General features: G+C 61.0%; 3 protein-coding genes and 1 pseudogene across 3 annotated transcripts, besides 1 other annotated feature; all 4 read right to left on the bottom strand.

Annotated features, from left to right (window-relative positions):
* Positions 1 to 2: 2 nt before the first annotated feature.
* LMXM_32_3070 (conserved hypothetical protein) lies at positions 3 to 2,507 on the bottom strand (the record flags this gene model as incomplete). The annotated part of the gene is made up of 1 exon (XM_003878515.1): positions 3 to 2,507. A coding segment is annotated over one exon (2,505 nt), but the record flags the coding sequence as incomplete, so codon positions are not given.
* Positions 2,508 to 3,439: 932 nt separating this feature from the next.
* On the bottom strand, positions 3,440 to 5,067 carry LMXM_32_3060 (annotated as a pseudogene).
* Positions 3,440 to 5,067: a sequence feature.
* Positions 5,068 to 7,885: 2,818 nt separating this feature from the next.
* LMXM_32_3050 (tyrosyl-DNA phosphodiesterase-like protein) lies at positions 7,886 to 9,934 on the bottom strand (the record flags this gene model as incomplete). Its single annotated transcript, XM_003878514.1, has 1 exon — positions 7,886 to 9,934. The coding sequence occupies one exon, from the start codon at positions 9,932 to 9,934 to the stop codon at positions 7,886 to 7,888; it is 2,049 nt and encodes a 682-aa protein (XP_003878563.1).
* Positions 9,935 to 10,756: 822 nt separating this feature from the next.
* LMXM_32_3040 (ABC transporter family-like protein) lies at positions 10,757 to 14,779 on the bottom strand (the record flags this gene model as incomplete). The annotated part of the gene is made up of 1 exon (XM_003878513.1): positions 10,757 to 14,779. The coding sequence occupies one exon, from the start codon at positions 14,777 to 14,779 to the stop codon at positions 10,757 to 10,759; it is 4,023 nt and encodes a 1,340-aa protein (XP_003878562.1).
* Between the last annotated feature and the right edge of the window lie 1,108 nt (positions 14,780 to 15,887).

Below are 15,887 nucleotides of genomic sequence, written 5' to 3'. Positions count from 1 at the left end.
CGGTGCCTCCTCCTCTGCCCGCAGCGCTGCAGGAATGTCCACCGCCTCCAGCGATGCGAAGCTCTCCGCGTCGCGAAGGCCAGCGGGCGGCTGGCACGGGTGGGCGGCGGTCCTTCGCCTCGGCGACGCGCTCGTACAGCCCCCAGGTCCGCGTGAAAGGCGAGTTGGCCAGCTGCTCGTCCAGCCCTCCCTTTCCTATGCCTCTGTGCGAGAGCTGGAAGTCGGCGATGAGGCTGCCGGCTGTGAGCACCAGCCGCTGCATCGAGGTCNGGCGGCAGCCCCGTGGCATCGCACACATCGCTGGTGAACTCCTGCTCGAGCAGGTCCGGCCACTCGTCGACCACACGCCCCCACAAATCGCCGTCCAGGCGAACTCGGTGTGCCGTGACCGCGAGCCCCATCTGTGGCTCCTCCGGCGTGCCGACGCGCCGCAGCGCTGGCGCCTCCTCCTCGAACGCCGTCAGCGGCAACACCTTCGGTGCCTCCTCCTCTGCCCGCAGCGCTGCAGGAATGTCCACCGCCTCCAGCGATGCGAAGCTCTCCGAGTCGCGAAGGGCAGCGGGCGGCGTGACGGGACGGGCGCCTACCACGGTGGTCGTCTCGAGAGGGCCACGACGCGACTCCTCCGGCGTGCCGACGCGCCGCAGCGCTGGCGCCTCCTCCTCGAACGCCGTCAGCGGCAACACCTTCGGTGCCTCCTCCTCTGCCCGCAGCGCTGCAGGAATGCCCACCGCCTCCAGCGATGCGAAGCTCTCCGAGTCGCGAAGGGCAGCGGGCGGCGTGACGGGACGGGCGCCTACCACGGTGGTCGTCTCGAGAGGGCCACGACGCGACTCCTCCGGCGTGCCGACGCGCCGCAGCGCTGGCGCCTCCTCCTCGAACGCCGTCAGCGGCAACACCTTCGGTGCCTCCTCCTCTGCCCGCAGCGCTGCAGGAATGTCCACCGCCTCCAGCGATGCGAAGCTCTCCGCGTCGCGAAGGCCAGCGGGCGGCGTGGCACGGGTGGGCGGCGTGTCCTTCGCCTCGGCGACGCGCTCGTACAGCCCCCAGGTCCGCGTGAAAGGCGAGTTGGCCAGCTGCTTGTTCAGCTCTTTCTTCGCTAGGCCTCCGTGCGAGAGCTGGAAGTCGGCGATGAGGCTGCCGGCTGTGAGCACCAGCCGCTGCATCGAGGTCGGCGGCAGCGCCGTGGCATCGCACACATCGCTGGTGAACTCCTGCTCGAGCAGGTCCGGCCACTCGTCGACAACACGCCCCCACAAATCGCTGTCCAGACGAACTCGGTGTGTCGTGACCGCGAGCCGCATCTGTGGCTCCACCGGCGTGCCGACGCGCCGCAGCGCTGGCGCATGCTCCTCACCCTGCAGCGCTGCAGGAATGTCCACCGCCTCCAGCGATGCGAAGCTCTCCGCGTCGCGAAGGCCAGCGGGCGGCGTGGCACGGGTGGGCGGCGTGTCCTTCGCCTCGGCGACGCGCTCGTACAGCCCCCAGGTCCGCGTGAAGGGCGAGTTGGCCAGCTGCTTGTTCAGCTCTTTCTTCGCTAGGCCTCCGTGCGAGAGCTGGAAGTCGGCGATGAGGCTGCCGGCTGTGAGCACCAGCCGCTGCATCGAGGTCGGCGGCAGCGCCGTGGCATCGCACACATCGCTGGTGAACTCCTGCTCGAGCAGGTCCGGCCACTCGTCGACAACACGCCCCCACAAATCGCCGTCCAGACGAACTCGGTGTGTCGTGACCGCGAGCCGCATCTGTGGCTCCACCGGCGTGCCGACGCGCCGCAGCGCTGGCGCATGCTCCTCACCCTGCAGCGCTGCAGGAATGTCCACCGCCTCCAGCGATGCGAAGCTCTCCGCGTCGCGAAGGCCAGCGGGCGGCGTGGCACGGGTGGGCGGCGTGTCCTTCGCCTCGGCGACGCGCTCGTACAGCCCCCAGGTCCGCGTGAAGGGCGAGTTGGCCAGCTGCTTGTTCAGCTCTTTCTTCGCTAGGCCTCCGTGCGAGAGCTGGAAGTCGGCGATGAGGCTGCCGGCTGTGAGCACCAGCCGCTGCATCGAGGTCGGCGGCAGCGCCGTGGCATCGCACACATCGCTGGTGAACTCCTGCTCGAGCAGGTCCGGCCACTCGTCGACAACACGCCCCCACAAATCGCCGTCCAGACGAACTCGGTGTGTCGTGACCGCGAGCCGCATCTGTGGCTCCACCGGCGTGCCGACGCGCCGCAGCGCTGGCGCCTCCTCCTCACCCTGCAGCGCTGCAGGAATGTCCACCACCGCCACTGACGCAAAGCTTTCCGTGGAGTGCAAATGGAGGAAGTATGATATAGGTGTGTTTTCCTGTTGTTCCAGTATCAATGAAGAAGCTGCAGAGTGTCTCTTTGCTGCCGTCGCGCTGAGATCGTCTTGCTTCGTGCGGTCACTGGAGTTTTCCGCTGTGTATGAAGCGGTGTCATTTGACTTGAATTCGTCTAGGGACAGGAAGCTCTCCGTGTCTTGAAGGGTGACGCGGTTTGCCTCCATGGCCGAAGTTTGCATACAGCGAGGAGGTGCGTATGGCGTTTCTTGCTTGAAGGGGAGCTCTCTGGCACGTGAAGACGAAGAATTGGTGATCGGCGGAGGCCGTTTCTCTTGAGTCTGTAGGTCTGGCAGATTTTGCCTTTCACCGATGGCGGCTTTGGCAAACTCATGTGTTTGTTGAAGTGAACTTTGCGTCAAGCTTACACAGGTGAGTTTGTCCGTCGAATGGAACGTCGGCGGTGAGTATGGTTGCTTGCCTCGAGTGCGCGTGGGTAGTAACTCCACGTGTGTGTGTGTGTGTGTGTAAGGCGCTGTTGCGCGGGCGTTGTTGATTTCACGGTACGTAGTGGTAGAGGGGTGCTCCAGCTTGAAACGAGCACAGTACTGAGATTTGTCAAAGACGAGGTGGGTGATGCTGTGAAGTGGTAAACAGCAGGCTGTGCTCACATCTTTTTGGTACGCTGCTGTCAGCGCGGGCTGCTGAGAAGGGAGAACGATTGCCCAGCTGTTGCCCTGAAGTCGCACGCAAGGAGCTGTCGTGACTATACTTGGCTGTAAAAAGTCGAAACGATTGGGTGAAGACTGGTAGAGAGCACACGTGCGACTGAACGGGCAGCGCGCGAGTCTCTCGTCGTACACGTGTGGTCCCACGTGATCGTGTATAGGTTTGAACGCAGCGACAAGAGTGCCGAGGCCGAAGTGGAGTTCCTTCACGACCGTCGCAGATAGAAGTGTGGCCTCCCAAACGTCGAAGACACATGCTCGCTCCAGATCCGCCCACTGATGGCCAATGACAGTCGCCCAGTGGTCGCCGTCGATCGGGACGCGGTGCTCTGTAACTTGTGCGGTGGGTAGCTGGAGCGCCACTGACTGATACAGAGCCCAAGTGTCAGTGTACGAGCAAGGCACCAGTAATCGATCCGTCTTTTTCTTGATCATTCCGCCGGGTGAACAATGTCCATGTCAATCAGAAGACTCCCCATGCGAAAGCCCAGGTTCGTGATCGTCTCCATTGACAGTTCCAGCGAGGCCGCCACGTCGTTCACGAAGGCCGCTTCTGATTCACTGGGCTGCACTGGCAAAAGCGTATTCCACTCGCCGCCTTCCAGCTTCAAGCGGTGAAGCATGGTGATACGCTCGGCTGACCCCTCCGCCTTCTTCGCGTTGGAGTTGAGGTACACTGCCCAGGTGTGAGGGAACTCGAAGACGCTGAGGTGACCATCGATCTCTTTACGGTCAAGGCTTTGCGCATGGACCAGCTCGAAGTCAACGACCAGACTGCCCGGTAGGAACACCATTGACTGCACAGCATGTGCCGACACGCCCACCGCAGCCTCAATGTCAGCCACGAAAGCCTTTCGCAGCTGCTCCCTGCTGTGGCTCACGATCGCACCCCGTTCAGTTCCGTTAGAGCGCACGCGATGGTGGCTTATGACAGCGTCGGTGACGCACCAGTTCAGAGGGGAGGCGGTGATGCCAGAAGTTTGCGTGGGGTCTGTCGTCTCGGCAGCGGCAGCAGGTGGCACGCTACGCTTCTGAGTTGATACCGGTGCCTCCGTCTCCATGCACAGATGCCACATGCGAGGGAAAGACACCTCGCCGAGCAGCTTATCTATGGTCTGCCGCGTGAATGCCGGGGGTGAGAAACGGCAGGCATCGCTTTCAGGGAGTCCGTAAAGGCGACGTCCTTCGCGTGCGATTCCTGGACTGTCAGCTGCTCTGCCACATCCGCAACGAAGGCGCCAAGGACAGCGGCCCATCGCTCTACCACCGCACGCGGCCAGGCGTCACCGGCAAAGCGCAGGCGGTGGCGAGTCATCACTGCGCGCCCGACATCGTCTTTGTTGGGGCTTTGTGCGGCATTCTCCATTGAAAGCATCTCGGTGAGAAAGCTCTGCGATTGCGGGGTTGCTCTGGGGGACGTGACCCCGCCGACTACCTCATACCCGAGCCAGGTGCACTGGTAGTTGCATTTCTCCAGCTCCCCATCGATGGTAGCCGCAGACATGCTTGCTGCGTGCTGGACAATGAACGCCAGCTCAAGCGCGCCGGTGCACGTGGGCGGATTCACGGCATCTATGGGGAGGTGTAGCAGCGCAGCCACATCCTCGCGGAATGCCTCGTTGATCTTCTCTCACGCAGCCTCCACGACGCGATCCTGCTCATCGCCGTCAAGGACGACGCGGTGGCGCGTCTCGGTGAAGATGGCTTCCATCCTGAACTCCGTGTACTTCGCCCACACATGTGGATACGCGTATCGGTCGAGCAACGCTGTGTGCTCCGGACGCTGATCATCCGAGGAGGTGTGCAGAATACTGTACGTGAGCGTTGCCTAACCTTTCACAGACTCCAGTGTCACGTCAAGCGCGCCGCAGCCCTTGGAAGCGGCTGCTTCTCCTTCATCGAAGCGGCCGTCTTTGAGGGCGTTGGTGATGTCCAACTGAGCGGCTTGCGTGGGCTCAAGCATGTGTACCTCTAGTACTGGTGCCCAGTTGTCGCCGTGGAAGTTGATCAAGTACGGGCTGTTTGGTGCAGCTGCGGTGACAAAGTCTCTGCGGCCCATGCCGTCGTTCGCAAGGACCGATGCTGCTGTAGCACGATCACTAGCCGAGGACGCATCGGTCCTACCCTGCCTTCCCCGCTGGTACTGAAAGTAAAGGTTTCATACTCGTCGATAAGTGCTGGCGATGAGAACGCGATGAACATTCAACTTGGAGAGACTCTCGGCGTGGCGCACGGAGCAGGACACGGTGCAGGTGTTCTCCAAAAGTGAGAAGTCGACAACGTCGTCGCAGGAGATGCCGAGTGCCTCGACGGTGTCGTTCTGGAAAGCCTCTGCAATAGCTTAACTATGCACCAGCGCCCTATCAGCCCACTCGTCCTCTTCATAGCCGATCTTCTGCCGTGTAAAGGCGAACTCAGAGAACGTTCGCACGGGCGTGTTACTACACGCGCGCAACGGCACATTAAAAAGTTTAGGGATCAGCGGAAGGGGGGGGAGGTGGATGTTAGTCAGAAAACGTGGTAAAAGGAGGCCGCCGCGACGAGAACGTCTCGTCAGTGGATTGCTTCGTCTATAATCTTGCGCAGGCGGTGGCTCACCTCTGATGAGAATGGGGTCCCAACAAGAAGGCGTCCATCATGTTAACCGCACATGCACGAAAAGGAAGGGAGGATAAATGTGCGAAACGAAAGAAGTTGGGAGGGAGGACACCATCACATACCGGTAAGCCAGGTAACACTACACGAGGTGCCGTGAGAGAGATGCGATGGAGCCGAGCGATGCGCACTTCAGCAGAAACACAACATTCCCTATACTTTTCCCTCTTTGCAGCGTGTGTCCATTCTCTGCCATACACTATGACCTCGACTGCACTCTCTCCTCCCTCCCCCCGGCCTGCCACAGGCCCCATCAGTGTGGTGAAAAGTATGCCGTAGACATACGCGCTAGAGCAATACCAGATCAGTGAGCTCAGCAGAGCCTCTGCCTCGAACTCTACCCACCCATCCCCGCTTTGCAGATCGCCTCACAGCCGCTCCCGCCATGCTGGTTTACACGCGGTGCATCTCCCTCGGGGTGGCACTCAGGCTCCCCACCACCAGCAGGCCCGAGTGAGACCCGCTCGAGTGATACTGGCACGCTGCCTAATCGCATGGATGGCACAGACGCGTCCACTGTCGAGGGGTCGCCCCGATGCCACACCATCCAGAACCTGACCGCCGACATCAGTAGCGATGCATCGTTCTGAGCCCCCCCCCTTCGTCATAGGGTACTTGCCTCGGTCACCACCAGAAGTGTTTCGGCCTTGGCAGGGGATAGGAGGGCTGCTCGGCCTCCGCCCGCAGTGCTGCGTACGGCCCCCCCCCCGAGATACCACGCGCTGAGGTGTCCCTCGTCATGAGGGATACACGATAAAAAAAGAGCGCGTGCATGCGACCACAGAGGAGTGTTGCGCATACGTTTTCCGCGTTATGTCGCTGGCATACCCCGCTGGTAAATATCTCTGCTGCCGATGATGACACAAACACACACAAAGGTTGGGGTGTGGCAAACCTCTATATCTATCTATAAAGAGAGGGAGCTAAAGTACACGCAGGCGCATACACACAGAGACGCGCACACCTCGCAACTCACCCGTTCCGTGTGGCGCTGCAGAAGAAGCACGGGAGAAGGAAAGGAAGGGGGTACGGGGAGCACCAATCTGAAGTGGGTCAAGAATACCACAGCCTCACCTGAAAAGGCAGAAGCGGCGACGATATAAAGAGCGATACGCGGTGGGTGGACGGATGGCAGCGGTGATGGTGGTCGTGGTCACCTCGGCGTACGAGCGTTACGGTGACTGTGATTGTGCCTGTTTCGTTGAGGGGAAGGGAAACGGCGCTCGCGGGCAAGACAGCCGCAGAGCATTGGAAGGAAGAGAGAAAAAGCGCGGGTCAAGAGGGAGGTGTTAGGGGGGAGGTGCCACTCGACCTATGGGGAGGGGCAAGCTGGCGGGAGGAGGGTTGGTGCAGTGAGAGATAAATGAAGGTAGTCCTTCCGTGCGTATGTGCAGAGAAAGGGAGTCAAGCAGCGACACTCACTCTCCCACTGTCGCGCACCGACACCCTCACTGGCACGCACAGAGACGGTAGATAAAGAGTCAACACAACACTTCGTTGCTTCTTGCTCTCAGGGGTACGTGAGGTTGCTTCTTGTGAATCTCACGAGCGTATGCGTGTGCGCTCGAGTGACCGCGTGCGCGCTGTGAAGCGGGCACGACTTCCTCTGTCTGCCTCGATAGCAGCCTCGCAGAGACGGAAGCGCAAGAGGTGGCGTCTGTCAGTCGATGAGGTTTGCTGCGACACTTGAGAAACGAAGAGGTAAAGCCAACGACCACTCTCAACAACCCTCGACAGACGCAAAAGGGGTGAGAGGAGGAGATGGAAGGAAAAAGGGCTGAGGCAACGAGTGCGTGGGATGAGGGAGAGCGAGTGTGACGAAAAAGAACATGGGGGAGCGTGGCGGACGCCACCGCAGGTGTGGTGGCGGGTGTGGGAAGGGGAGGACTGCGGAGACGGAGCACGTTGCCAACGTAAACAGCTCGTTACTCTGGGAAACAGATGGCGCAAAGTTCGGTTGTCGCGTACGCCTCACTCCACCATTCCCCCTTGCTGGGCCAGCATCTCACAACCTTTGTCTTTCTTTTTGGTAGTTACCTGTGGCTGTGTGACTGACACGTCCCGCAGTGCCGCCGTCGATCTCTGTCCGAAGGTGGATGCAGAGAAATGATGTAAAGGGGGGACGACTCTTCTTGTTCGTCCTGATAATCACTCGACAGCGATTTGGCGAGCAACGTGCCTAGAGCATAAACACGAACGCACGTGCCTGACTCCCTCGCACTCTACGCCTCGCGCGTGCGCTTACGTGGGGCCCCGATGTTGTGCAGCGGTGCGGTCTCCATGGCGCGCGTACGAGGCTGCCACTTTGATAAATTTGGAGAAACACTACTCTCAAACGCCTCCTCGAAATCGAGGCCGTAGGCGTCCCTACCCCGGTGTGGCATGTCTAGCACCCACGGCACATCACTACAGTCCAGCGTCGATCCTGCCACAGCCTGCTCACCCTCGACAGGTGCGTCCCGGCGCGCTCGCAGAGCGGCAGTGCTTGCGTACGGGGTCGGGCAAAGGAGGTTGTATGGAGTGTACAGACACACATTCTGAGTTTCAACGCCGAGCGGCGTCTCGTAGAGCATCGCACGAGAATTGCGTGCGCTCGGAAGCTCGATCTTCGTCTTGGACACCACGCTGAACCACGATGATGCTGACGGGTGAATAGCAGAATGGGAGTCGTAGATAACACCCAGCTCGTACGAGCGCACGAGCTGTTGCCGCGAACCGCGCTGGTTCATCTTCCTGCTAAGGCTACCCCACGCCGCCTGGGAAAGATTCGCACTCGTCAGAAGAAACCAACGGACGCAGGAGCGGTCTGGCGCGACGGCCGCGTACGACTTAATATGGGGCAGCGCAAACTGTCGGTAGGCTGCGCAGCTGCACGTCAGCGATGCCGTCGTCCCCTCGCCCCCATCACTGTCCACTCCATCTACATCCACAGCATCCTCACGGCTGGCGTGCGCCGCCGCGACTTTAGCTGGCCGCGGGAAAGCACGCTTCGCCGTGTGACCCTCCTCGCTGCTGCCCCAGCGATGCAACCGCGCGTTCACAAACTCATGGCAACACTGCACGCGCAGCGGGAGTGACCCGCCACCGCGCCAACCCTCCCAGCTGTTCCGCACTTCTTCCTCGGTGGGGTATACCACCTGTACGTCACGCACGCCTCGTGGTGTGTCGCCGGACTCAATCACTGACACCGACTCTCCGCACATGGCTGCTTGCAGAGAGTTCAGAAACGCCAGATTGAGCGAGCCCTGGGAGCTGTACTGCCAGCTCAGGTCGACGGACGCCGGCGCCGTGGCCATCGTCAGCGCCGAGCGCCGTAGCACCTCCGCCAGTCGGCAAAGCCCGACACGGTAGCCAGGAGCGACCTCACCGTACGCGCACGTTCCGGGGACGGAGCTGATGAGCCACACGGCTGCAGCGGAGAAATCGATGTGAGATAAGAAATCCGTTTCGAAGATCCCGAGGGGGCCAGCCGCGGATACCGCATCTGTCGGTGAAGCGCATGCTGTGGTGAGACTCACGCCGCACTGCATCAAGTAATTGCGCAGATGCGCGACGAATTCGGCGCCCTTTGTGAGGGTGTTACTGCCATTGCCGCCTTTACTGGTGCTGCTCGCTGCCGTTTTCACCACAGTCGCACCTGCGGCGACGTCGTTTGAGCACTCCGTCGCCGCCTTCCATGGGAAGTCCTGCAGATAGATGCCTTGCGACTTCCAGCACCAGTCCTGCTCGACAAGGTTAGCGGTGAAGATAGAAATACGCAGACCTCTGCTGTTGACGCAGAGCGCCATTTTGGTGTGGTGCGTCCCAAAGGCAACGGGGAGCGGCGGCTCGAGAACAGCAAGGCGTTCACGCGATAAAGTGGTGTGTAACGCAGATGTGGCCCTCGCTTGTTCGCGCAAGGCAGCCATGAACGGGTTCACCCGGTCCATCAGCGGCGACGTTGCCGTGTATGGAGACGAAGGATCGCCGGTGGTGCGCCGCAGCGTCGCCGTCCCTTTTTCGCCGCTGAGCACCACCAGCTTCCCTGTCACAGCGGACAGCTCCGGCACCGTCGCCAGCAGCCATCGAAGGTCAGTCACGTAGCTGGAAAGCAGGATGTGCTGCCAGCACTCGCCAGGATCGGCCAGGTCGCAGCGGAACAGGTCACGGAGGCGAAGCAGGGAGCACGACGATGGCGCACGACCCTGTGGCACGGAAGTGAAGGAGCCTACGTCGTTGACCCAAAACGGAAAGCAAGCCTCCGCGTGCCGTGTAGCACCGCCGCCATTCATGAGTGCAGGGCAAGGGATGTGGTGCGGTAGAGGGGAGGGGTGTGCGACACAGTTTGGATGCCCAGGCTGCAAGTGACGTCTTCTCCACCGGTGAAAAAAAAGAGGGACGGGAACAGGAAGGTGTCGGCAAACAGATCCGCACAGACACACAGAGGCGCGATGCTTGTGTGACCGCCAGCCGGGCGCAGACAGAGGGAAAGAGAGCGGGGATGAGGTAGCATAGCATACAAAGGGTTAACACAGAGAGACAGAGGAGCAGCGGCGAAGCACTCTCTGAAGCTGCTCGCACTGTCGCTGCCGCTATAAGGTAGAATAAGGGATGGTGGCGCCAATAGAGGGGCACGGGACTGCGTCTACGAGCCCTCTCTCCCTCTGAGGGCCGCGTGAAAGAGCGATGCACGCGAAACTGTCGACGGGCACACCATCAGTTCCATCGTGTACGTCTTTCATACGTTTCTTTCTTTTTTTTTTGCTGCCGTGCCTGTGTTACGTGGTGGATGAGTGCTGGAGAAGAGAAACGAAGCGCCGTCGCTGCATCCGAAAGTACCGACCAGCGCACATCAAGCGGTTCCGACAACAAGACTTCGCAGTGACATCCGGCCAGCTAGGAGGGATGCGAGACCCTTGCAAGCGACACGCCACGCCGTCGTCGTGTGTGATGCGGAGACCACCTGCGGCGAAGCAGCAACGGAGTGGGCAGCGAGGCGTTGGAAATGCACTTCCAAAGGCACACACAAGCGAGCAAGTGGCACCGCTGCACTGACAGCACCGCAACGACACAGAGAGACGCACCTAGAATACCCCACCACCACTCATTGCATGCTAAGTTGCTGTGTCGGCGCGCGCAGACGTCGATACATCCGTGAGTTGCTGTAACTGCAGTTGTGTCTTTGCGAACAAGTTTGATTCCTTTACTTCAGCAGAGGGTCCACTCGCCGTGACACGGCCGTCCTCCACGACCACCATGTGCTGCGCCGACCGCAGCGACGACATGCGGTGCGATATCATCCATATAAAGAGGGGCAGCCCTGTCCCAGCCTCCGAATTAGCTTCACAGCTTCCTTCCTGCAACGCTTCCAGTGCGGCGAGAAGCTGGTGCTCGTTAGCGGCATCGAGGTTGCTCGTCGGCTCGTCAAGCACCAAACCGCCCACCGCAGCTGCTGCTGCTGCCGCCCTGCGAGCGTCGCTGTCGTGCAATGGCATGCCGTGTAGTAGTTCCACCCGAGAGCGCGCGAGCAAGACCGCGACAACGCTTGCCAGCGCCAGCCGCTGAGCTTCACCACCACTTAAGTGGCCAACGGGATCTCGCAAAGTGCGCTGTTTCTCTTCCACGAAGGCGTCGCAGCCGCACACGCGCAGGGCCCGTTGCACGTCGCACACCGTCACATGCATCGCTGTGCCGCGTACGTTGGACAGAAAGCTTTGGCGCGGTTGCACATGCGGTGTTTGCCGCAGCCAGCCGAGCCACTGGCGCACGTAGGCGGCTGCAAAAAGGGATAGTGGGATGCCGTCAAGGGCGATATAGCCGGGCTGTACTCGCAGACGGTAGCGCGGTGAGGTAACCGCGGAAGCAGAGGCCGTCGGCGAAGGCTGTGACGTAACTCTCTGCCCATCAGCCGCACTGAGCAGAGATGGCGAGTGGGGTCTCACGTTGTTGGACGGCGGCGGCAGTGCGCTTTCAACGAGGGCGAGACGCAGGACCTCGACAAGAACATCCTCTGCGTCAGCAGTGGTACCCACATGGTTCAAGTCAACATAAGCGCCCAGCTGCTCGTCGGGAGGCGACCGCGCCGTTCCGCCGTCCTGAGCAAACTCCACCACGGCGACCGGATCGTAGAGGCGCCGCAGCAGCAGATTGAGCGAACTCTTTCCCGCCCCACTTGGGCCAACGACGGCCGTCATGCCAACCGCCGGACACGCAAAGCATGCGTCGGCGAGGGTGGGTCGCACACCACAGGTGTCGCTTGCGCTCCCCTGCTCTGTGTCTTCTGCATTGGGGGCCACAAACAGTTGAGGGTAAGTGAAGTACACGTGGTGCCAGCTGACGCCGCCGCGGAGACGCAGTCCTCCGACAATGCGATCGTCTGCATCGAAGCAGAGCTCTGGTCGACTCGCCGTCAGCACCTGCCGCCAGTGGCGGCGGCGCCGCTGAAGTGCGGAGAGAGGTGCAGCGGAGGAGCTCTTAGCCTGCAACGAAGAGCGCAGCAGCGTTGCCGCATCCGACACGATGCCGTGGGGCAGGTTCTCACACAACTGCTGCAATGGAGCTACGCCGTCCTCGAGGCGGTGCACCGCCACACCACTGCGCAGAAGATCACGGTAGGATTGCACCGCGTGCGCTTGCCGGAGAAGAACAGGCAACGGGAGTGGGCATACCACCCACATCCCGTCGACAAACTGCGAGCAGAGGAGCAGCACAGTCGCACAGGATGCAGTGAGCTGGAGAGCCTCGTGGAGTGCCGACGTGAGGGGGTTAAAGGTGCTGTTGAAGAGCGCCTGCGCCCACCATTCCTCGGCCATCTGCCGCGACTCCTGCTGCATGCCCGCTGCGGTCCGGTAAGCAAACACCATCTCCAGCCCCAATTGCCGCAGAACAAAGCGGTACGGTAGAGAGAGCAGACTAAAGTAGTCCACATGCGCAGGGAGGTAGGAGAGCGCGCTCGACTGCTGAAGCAGCGCCGTCTCCTCAGGGTCCAGAAGCGGGTGGAGCAGCGGCGACGCTGCAACAACGCCACCACACCGTTTCCGGCATGTGTGCTCCATCTGGTAGACGCTGTAGTAGAGCACGCACCGCACATCTTCCTGCATCGCGGCGATGACGTCTGCTGCCGTCGTGGCGTGTCTCACCGACGAGACCTCGTACCGATACACGGCAACGGCGGCGTACACGGCCTTTAGCTGGCACACGTGGGCACAGAGGCTCGCCACGGTCCGTTTTGTGTCAGCCAGCAGGTGCTCGAACGTCCAAACATTCGAACACGCGACGAGCGCCAAGTACGGATTCCGCAGCCGCCGTCGGCGTCGATGTCGTGTGTCTGACGGTGCTGTTGTGTCACTCTCCTCGTCCACAAGAACCTCGAGCAGCAGCCGCAGACCGACGGGGCTCCTGCTTGGCAGGCTCTCCTCCCTTCGCGATAGCAACCGCATGACATCGGATGGGGCCGAATAGCCCACCGCAACAGAGAAGGAAGAGAGCAGCGCCGGCGCGTCCACCCAAGCCGTCACAGCTGCACCAGCGAGCGGACGCCACTCTCGCGTGACGGCCGCGCGAGCGATAAGTGCGGCATACCGCAGCGACCGCTTCACCACAGCGTCGTGCAAGGCGAGGATTCTCTCGCCACCACGCCGTCCCACTGCGAGTACATCGTCGGCTGTGATGAGGGGGCGCGCTGGCAGCATGCCAACAGGGGACATCCGCCTACCGGGCGACGCTGCCACGCCGGTGGCTCCTATACCGTCTGCTTCGCCAGATGCAGTGCGGAGCCAGCGACAGTAGAAGGCTTCGTCGACGCAAAGCAGCTCTTGTTCAACTCGTCGCGTAGCGGCGTCGGCGAGCAGCACCGACAACTGGTGGCCAGTGATGCCTGTGAAGCGTGTCAGCAGCGCCTCTACTATGCCCGCTACCAGTGCCCATCCCATGTCAGCAGCCATGGAGCCCAGCACCGTGTCTACAGGCGACGCTGTCGCTGTGTCGGTGGTGGTGGTGGGCTTTGAAGATGGCGAGCTGCGCTCTCCGTGCGAGCAGTAACCAGCAACCATCAGTTCCGTGACGTAGCGGATGGAGAGGCGAGGGCAGCACACCTGCAAGATGACGGTGACAGCCTGGGAGAGAGCACGAAGAATCAGAACGCGGCGCACAAGTCTGGACGTTTCCTTATTCGGCACGGCACTGGCCTCTGAAGTAAACGCTGCTGATGTTGCTGATGGGAAGTACGTGCACGTGCTTCGCAGACACCGCCACAAGAGCGCGAGAGAGCCGCGGGGAAGGTCACTCGAAGCGGCGTTGTCATAGCCGGAGGCGGTGCTCAGCTCCTGCATGCAGAAGCGCCGCGCGGCGGCGCGCTGCTGTTCGACACAGGTGCGCAGGATTGGGACGGTGTAGCGAAGAAACCAGTATTGGACCTTACTTGACATCTTTTCCGCTCGCGCACCATTCTTGAGTGTCGGCACTGGTGGCGCGGGTTTGTGCGTCCGCCGCAACGAGCGAACGCAAAGTCGCTCCCACCGGGGCAGCATTGTGCTCAGCAGACGGTTGCTGAGCCACGTCTCGCGCGCGACGTAGGGCAGTACAGCCTCCACTGGGAAGTAACTGAGCGGTAGGCAGAGAAATCGGGCACCGCCGGAGATTGGTGCCAACCACGTAGGACGGTGGTGGATCCGCCACGCCGCAGCCCACGTGCTGCGCTGCATTCCTCGATCTCCCTGTACGGCCCCCTTGCGCTTATGTGTCGCAGGGTGGCATGGAAAAAGGGCACGCTCGTGCAGGCACCTGTATAACTGCGCCTCCTCTATCTGAGAGACGCGGCGGAGCAGCACGTATTGAAGGATCGTCACATACCGTCCCAGCCACCGTCTGTCCTCGGCGAGTCGCAGCACGCCGTCGGCCGTGTAGGCGAGCTCGAGCGCTTCCTCCAGCACTATATCGTTTGAGAAGGCAAAGGACGGCACAATTCCAGAAAACGACGCCGGCGACGCTATCGGCGGCTGTGATGATGGCACGCCTGCCACCACCGCCGCCGTCCACCACGTGTCGACCCTTTTCGCCGCTCGCCATCCCATGTAGCGGGCGAGCACGGCAGCAGCCTGACCGTCAACATCTGCGTAACAGGCCTCGACCTCTGCCATGCAACTCGCCTCCCATCGCACGACAAACGCGCGGATTCTTACGAGGAGGAGCACTCGTTGGCGCAGGTAAACGCCATCCCCAAAGCACAGTGACTTGCTCAACCGCAGCCCTGTAACGACGACTGTGAGCACCACAACGCTGGCACTCAATGAAACTCCGTCGCGTAGCTGCGACGGCCACAGCAGCTCACGCAGGTAGGAAGCGCATATTGACGAGATAGGGGCAGCGACACTGAAGAGCGCTTGCAAAGCAGGGTGCGGCGACAGCGATACCAGCAGTTCACACGTCATGCACAACTGCTGCGAAACGCGTGCGCCTAGTCAGTGCTTGCATACGATTGTGCGCTCATGCAGTGTTCGTGCCACAGTCAGCAAAGAATGAAGCATATGGAGTAGATGATTAGGAGGAGAGAGAGACAAGAGCGTGTATGTGCGTGGGTGGGTGAGGGGGAAGGGTGTGGGCAGAGATGGGCGATCTGCGTGCGTCCGAGTGCGCAAGGGAACGTTGATTTGACCTCGTGTTGAGATCCGCGACGCGGGAGAGCTTAACGCTGGGAAGGATCAAAAGCGCTTTCCTCATGCAGAGTAGCTCGAGATCTGCTACCTCCAGAGTGCCTTCACTACTGCTCCCCACTCGGTGGCTCGACGAAGACGCTCACGTGTGTACTGGCATCCCCTTTTGTTGTCCCTTAGGGTAACGGGGTTCGTTCTCCGCATACACACGTGCTCGCTCATCCTTAACGGACCGGTAATGGACCAACGATCACAGAAGACTCTACGCACAACCCACAATGACAAAAGCGCAGAAGTGAAAAAAGAGTAAAGTACAGCGAAGCGAAAGTGGATGCTTGGCCAGTACACAACGATGGTAAATGTGACCCAGTAGAGATGCGCTGACGACATCCACGAGCTCCGACGCAGCCACATCAGCACGGGTCCTCGCCTACATCCACAACGACAACAAAGAAAACACACTCAAGGCAGGAAAACGGCAATCACCAACGCCCTCCTCTCCCCCTGCGCGTGGACATCACGGCACTTTCATGTGTGCCCCAGCACAGTGATAGCGAGCAGATTGGGCACCGCGTGCCCTGACGCTCGTATTGCC

This window comes from Leishmania mexicana, chromosome 32 (genome assembly GCF_000234665.1).
Source record: "Leishmania mexicana MHOM/GT/2001/U1103 complete genome, chromosome 32".
In the NCBI taxonomy this organism is placed as follows: domain Eukaryota; phylum Euglenozoa; class Kinetoplastea; order Trypanosomatida; family Trypanosomatidae; genus Leishmania; species Leishmania mexicana.
This window is presented reverse-complemented; position numbering and strand designations above follow the sequence as displayed.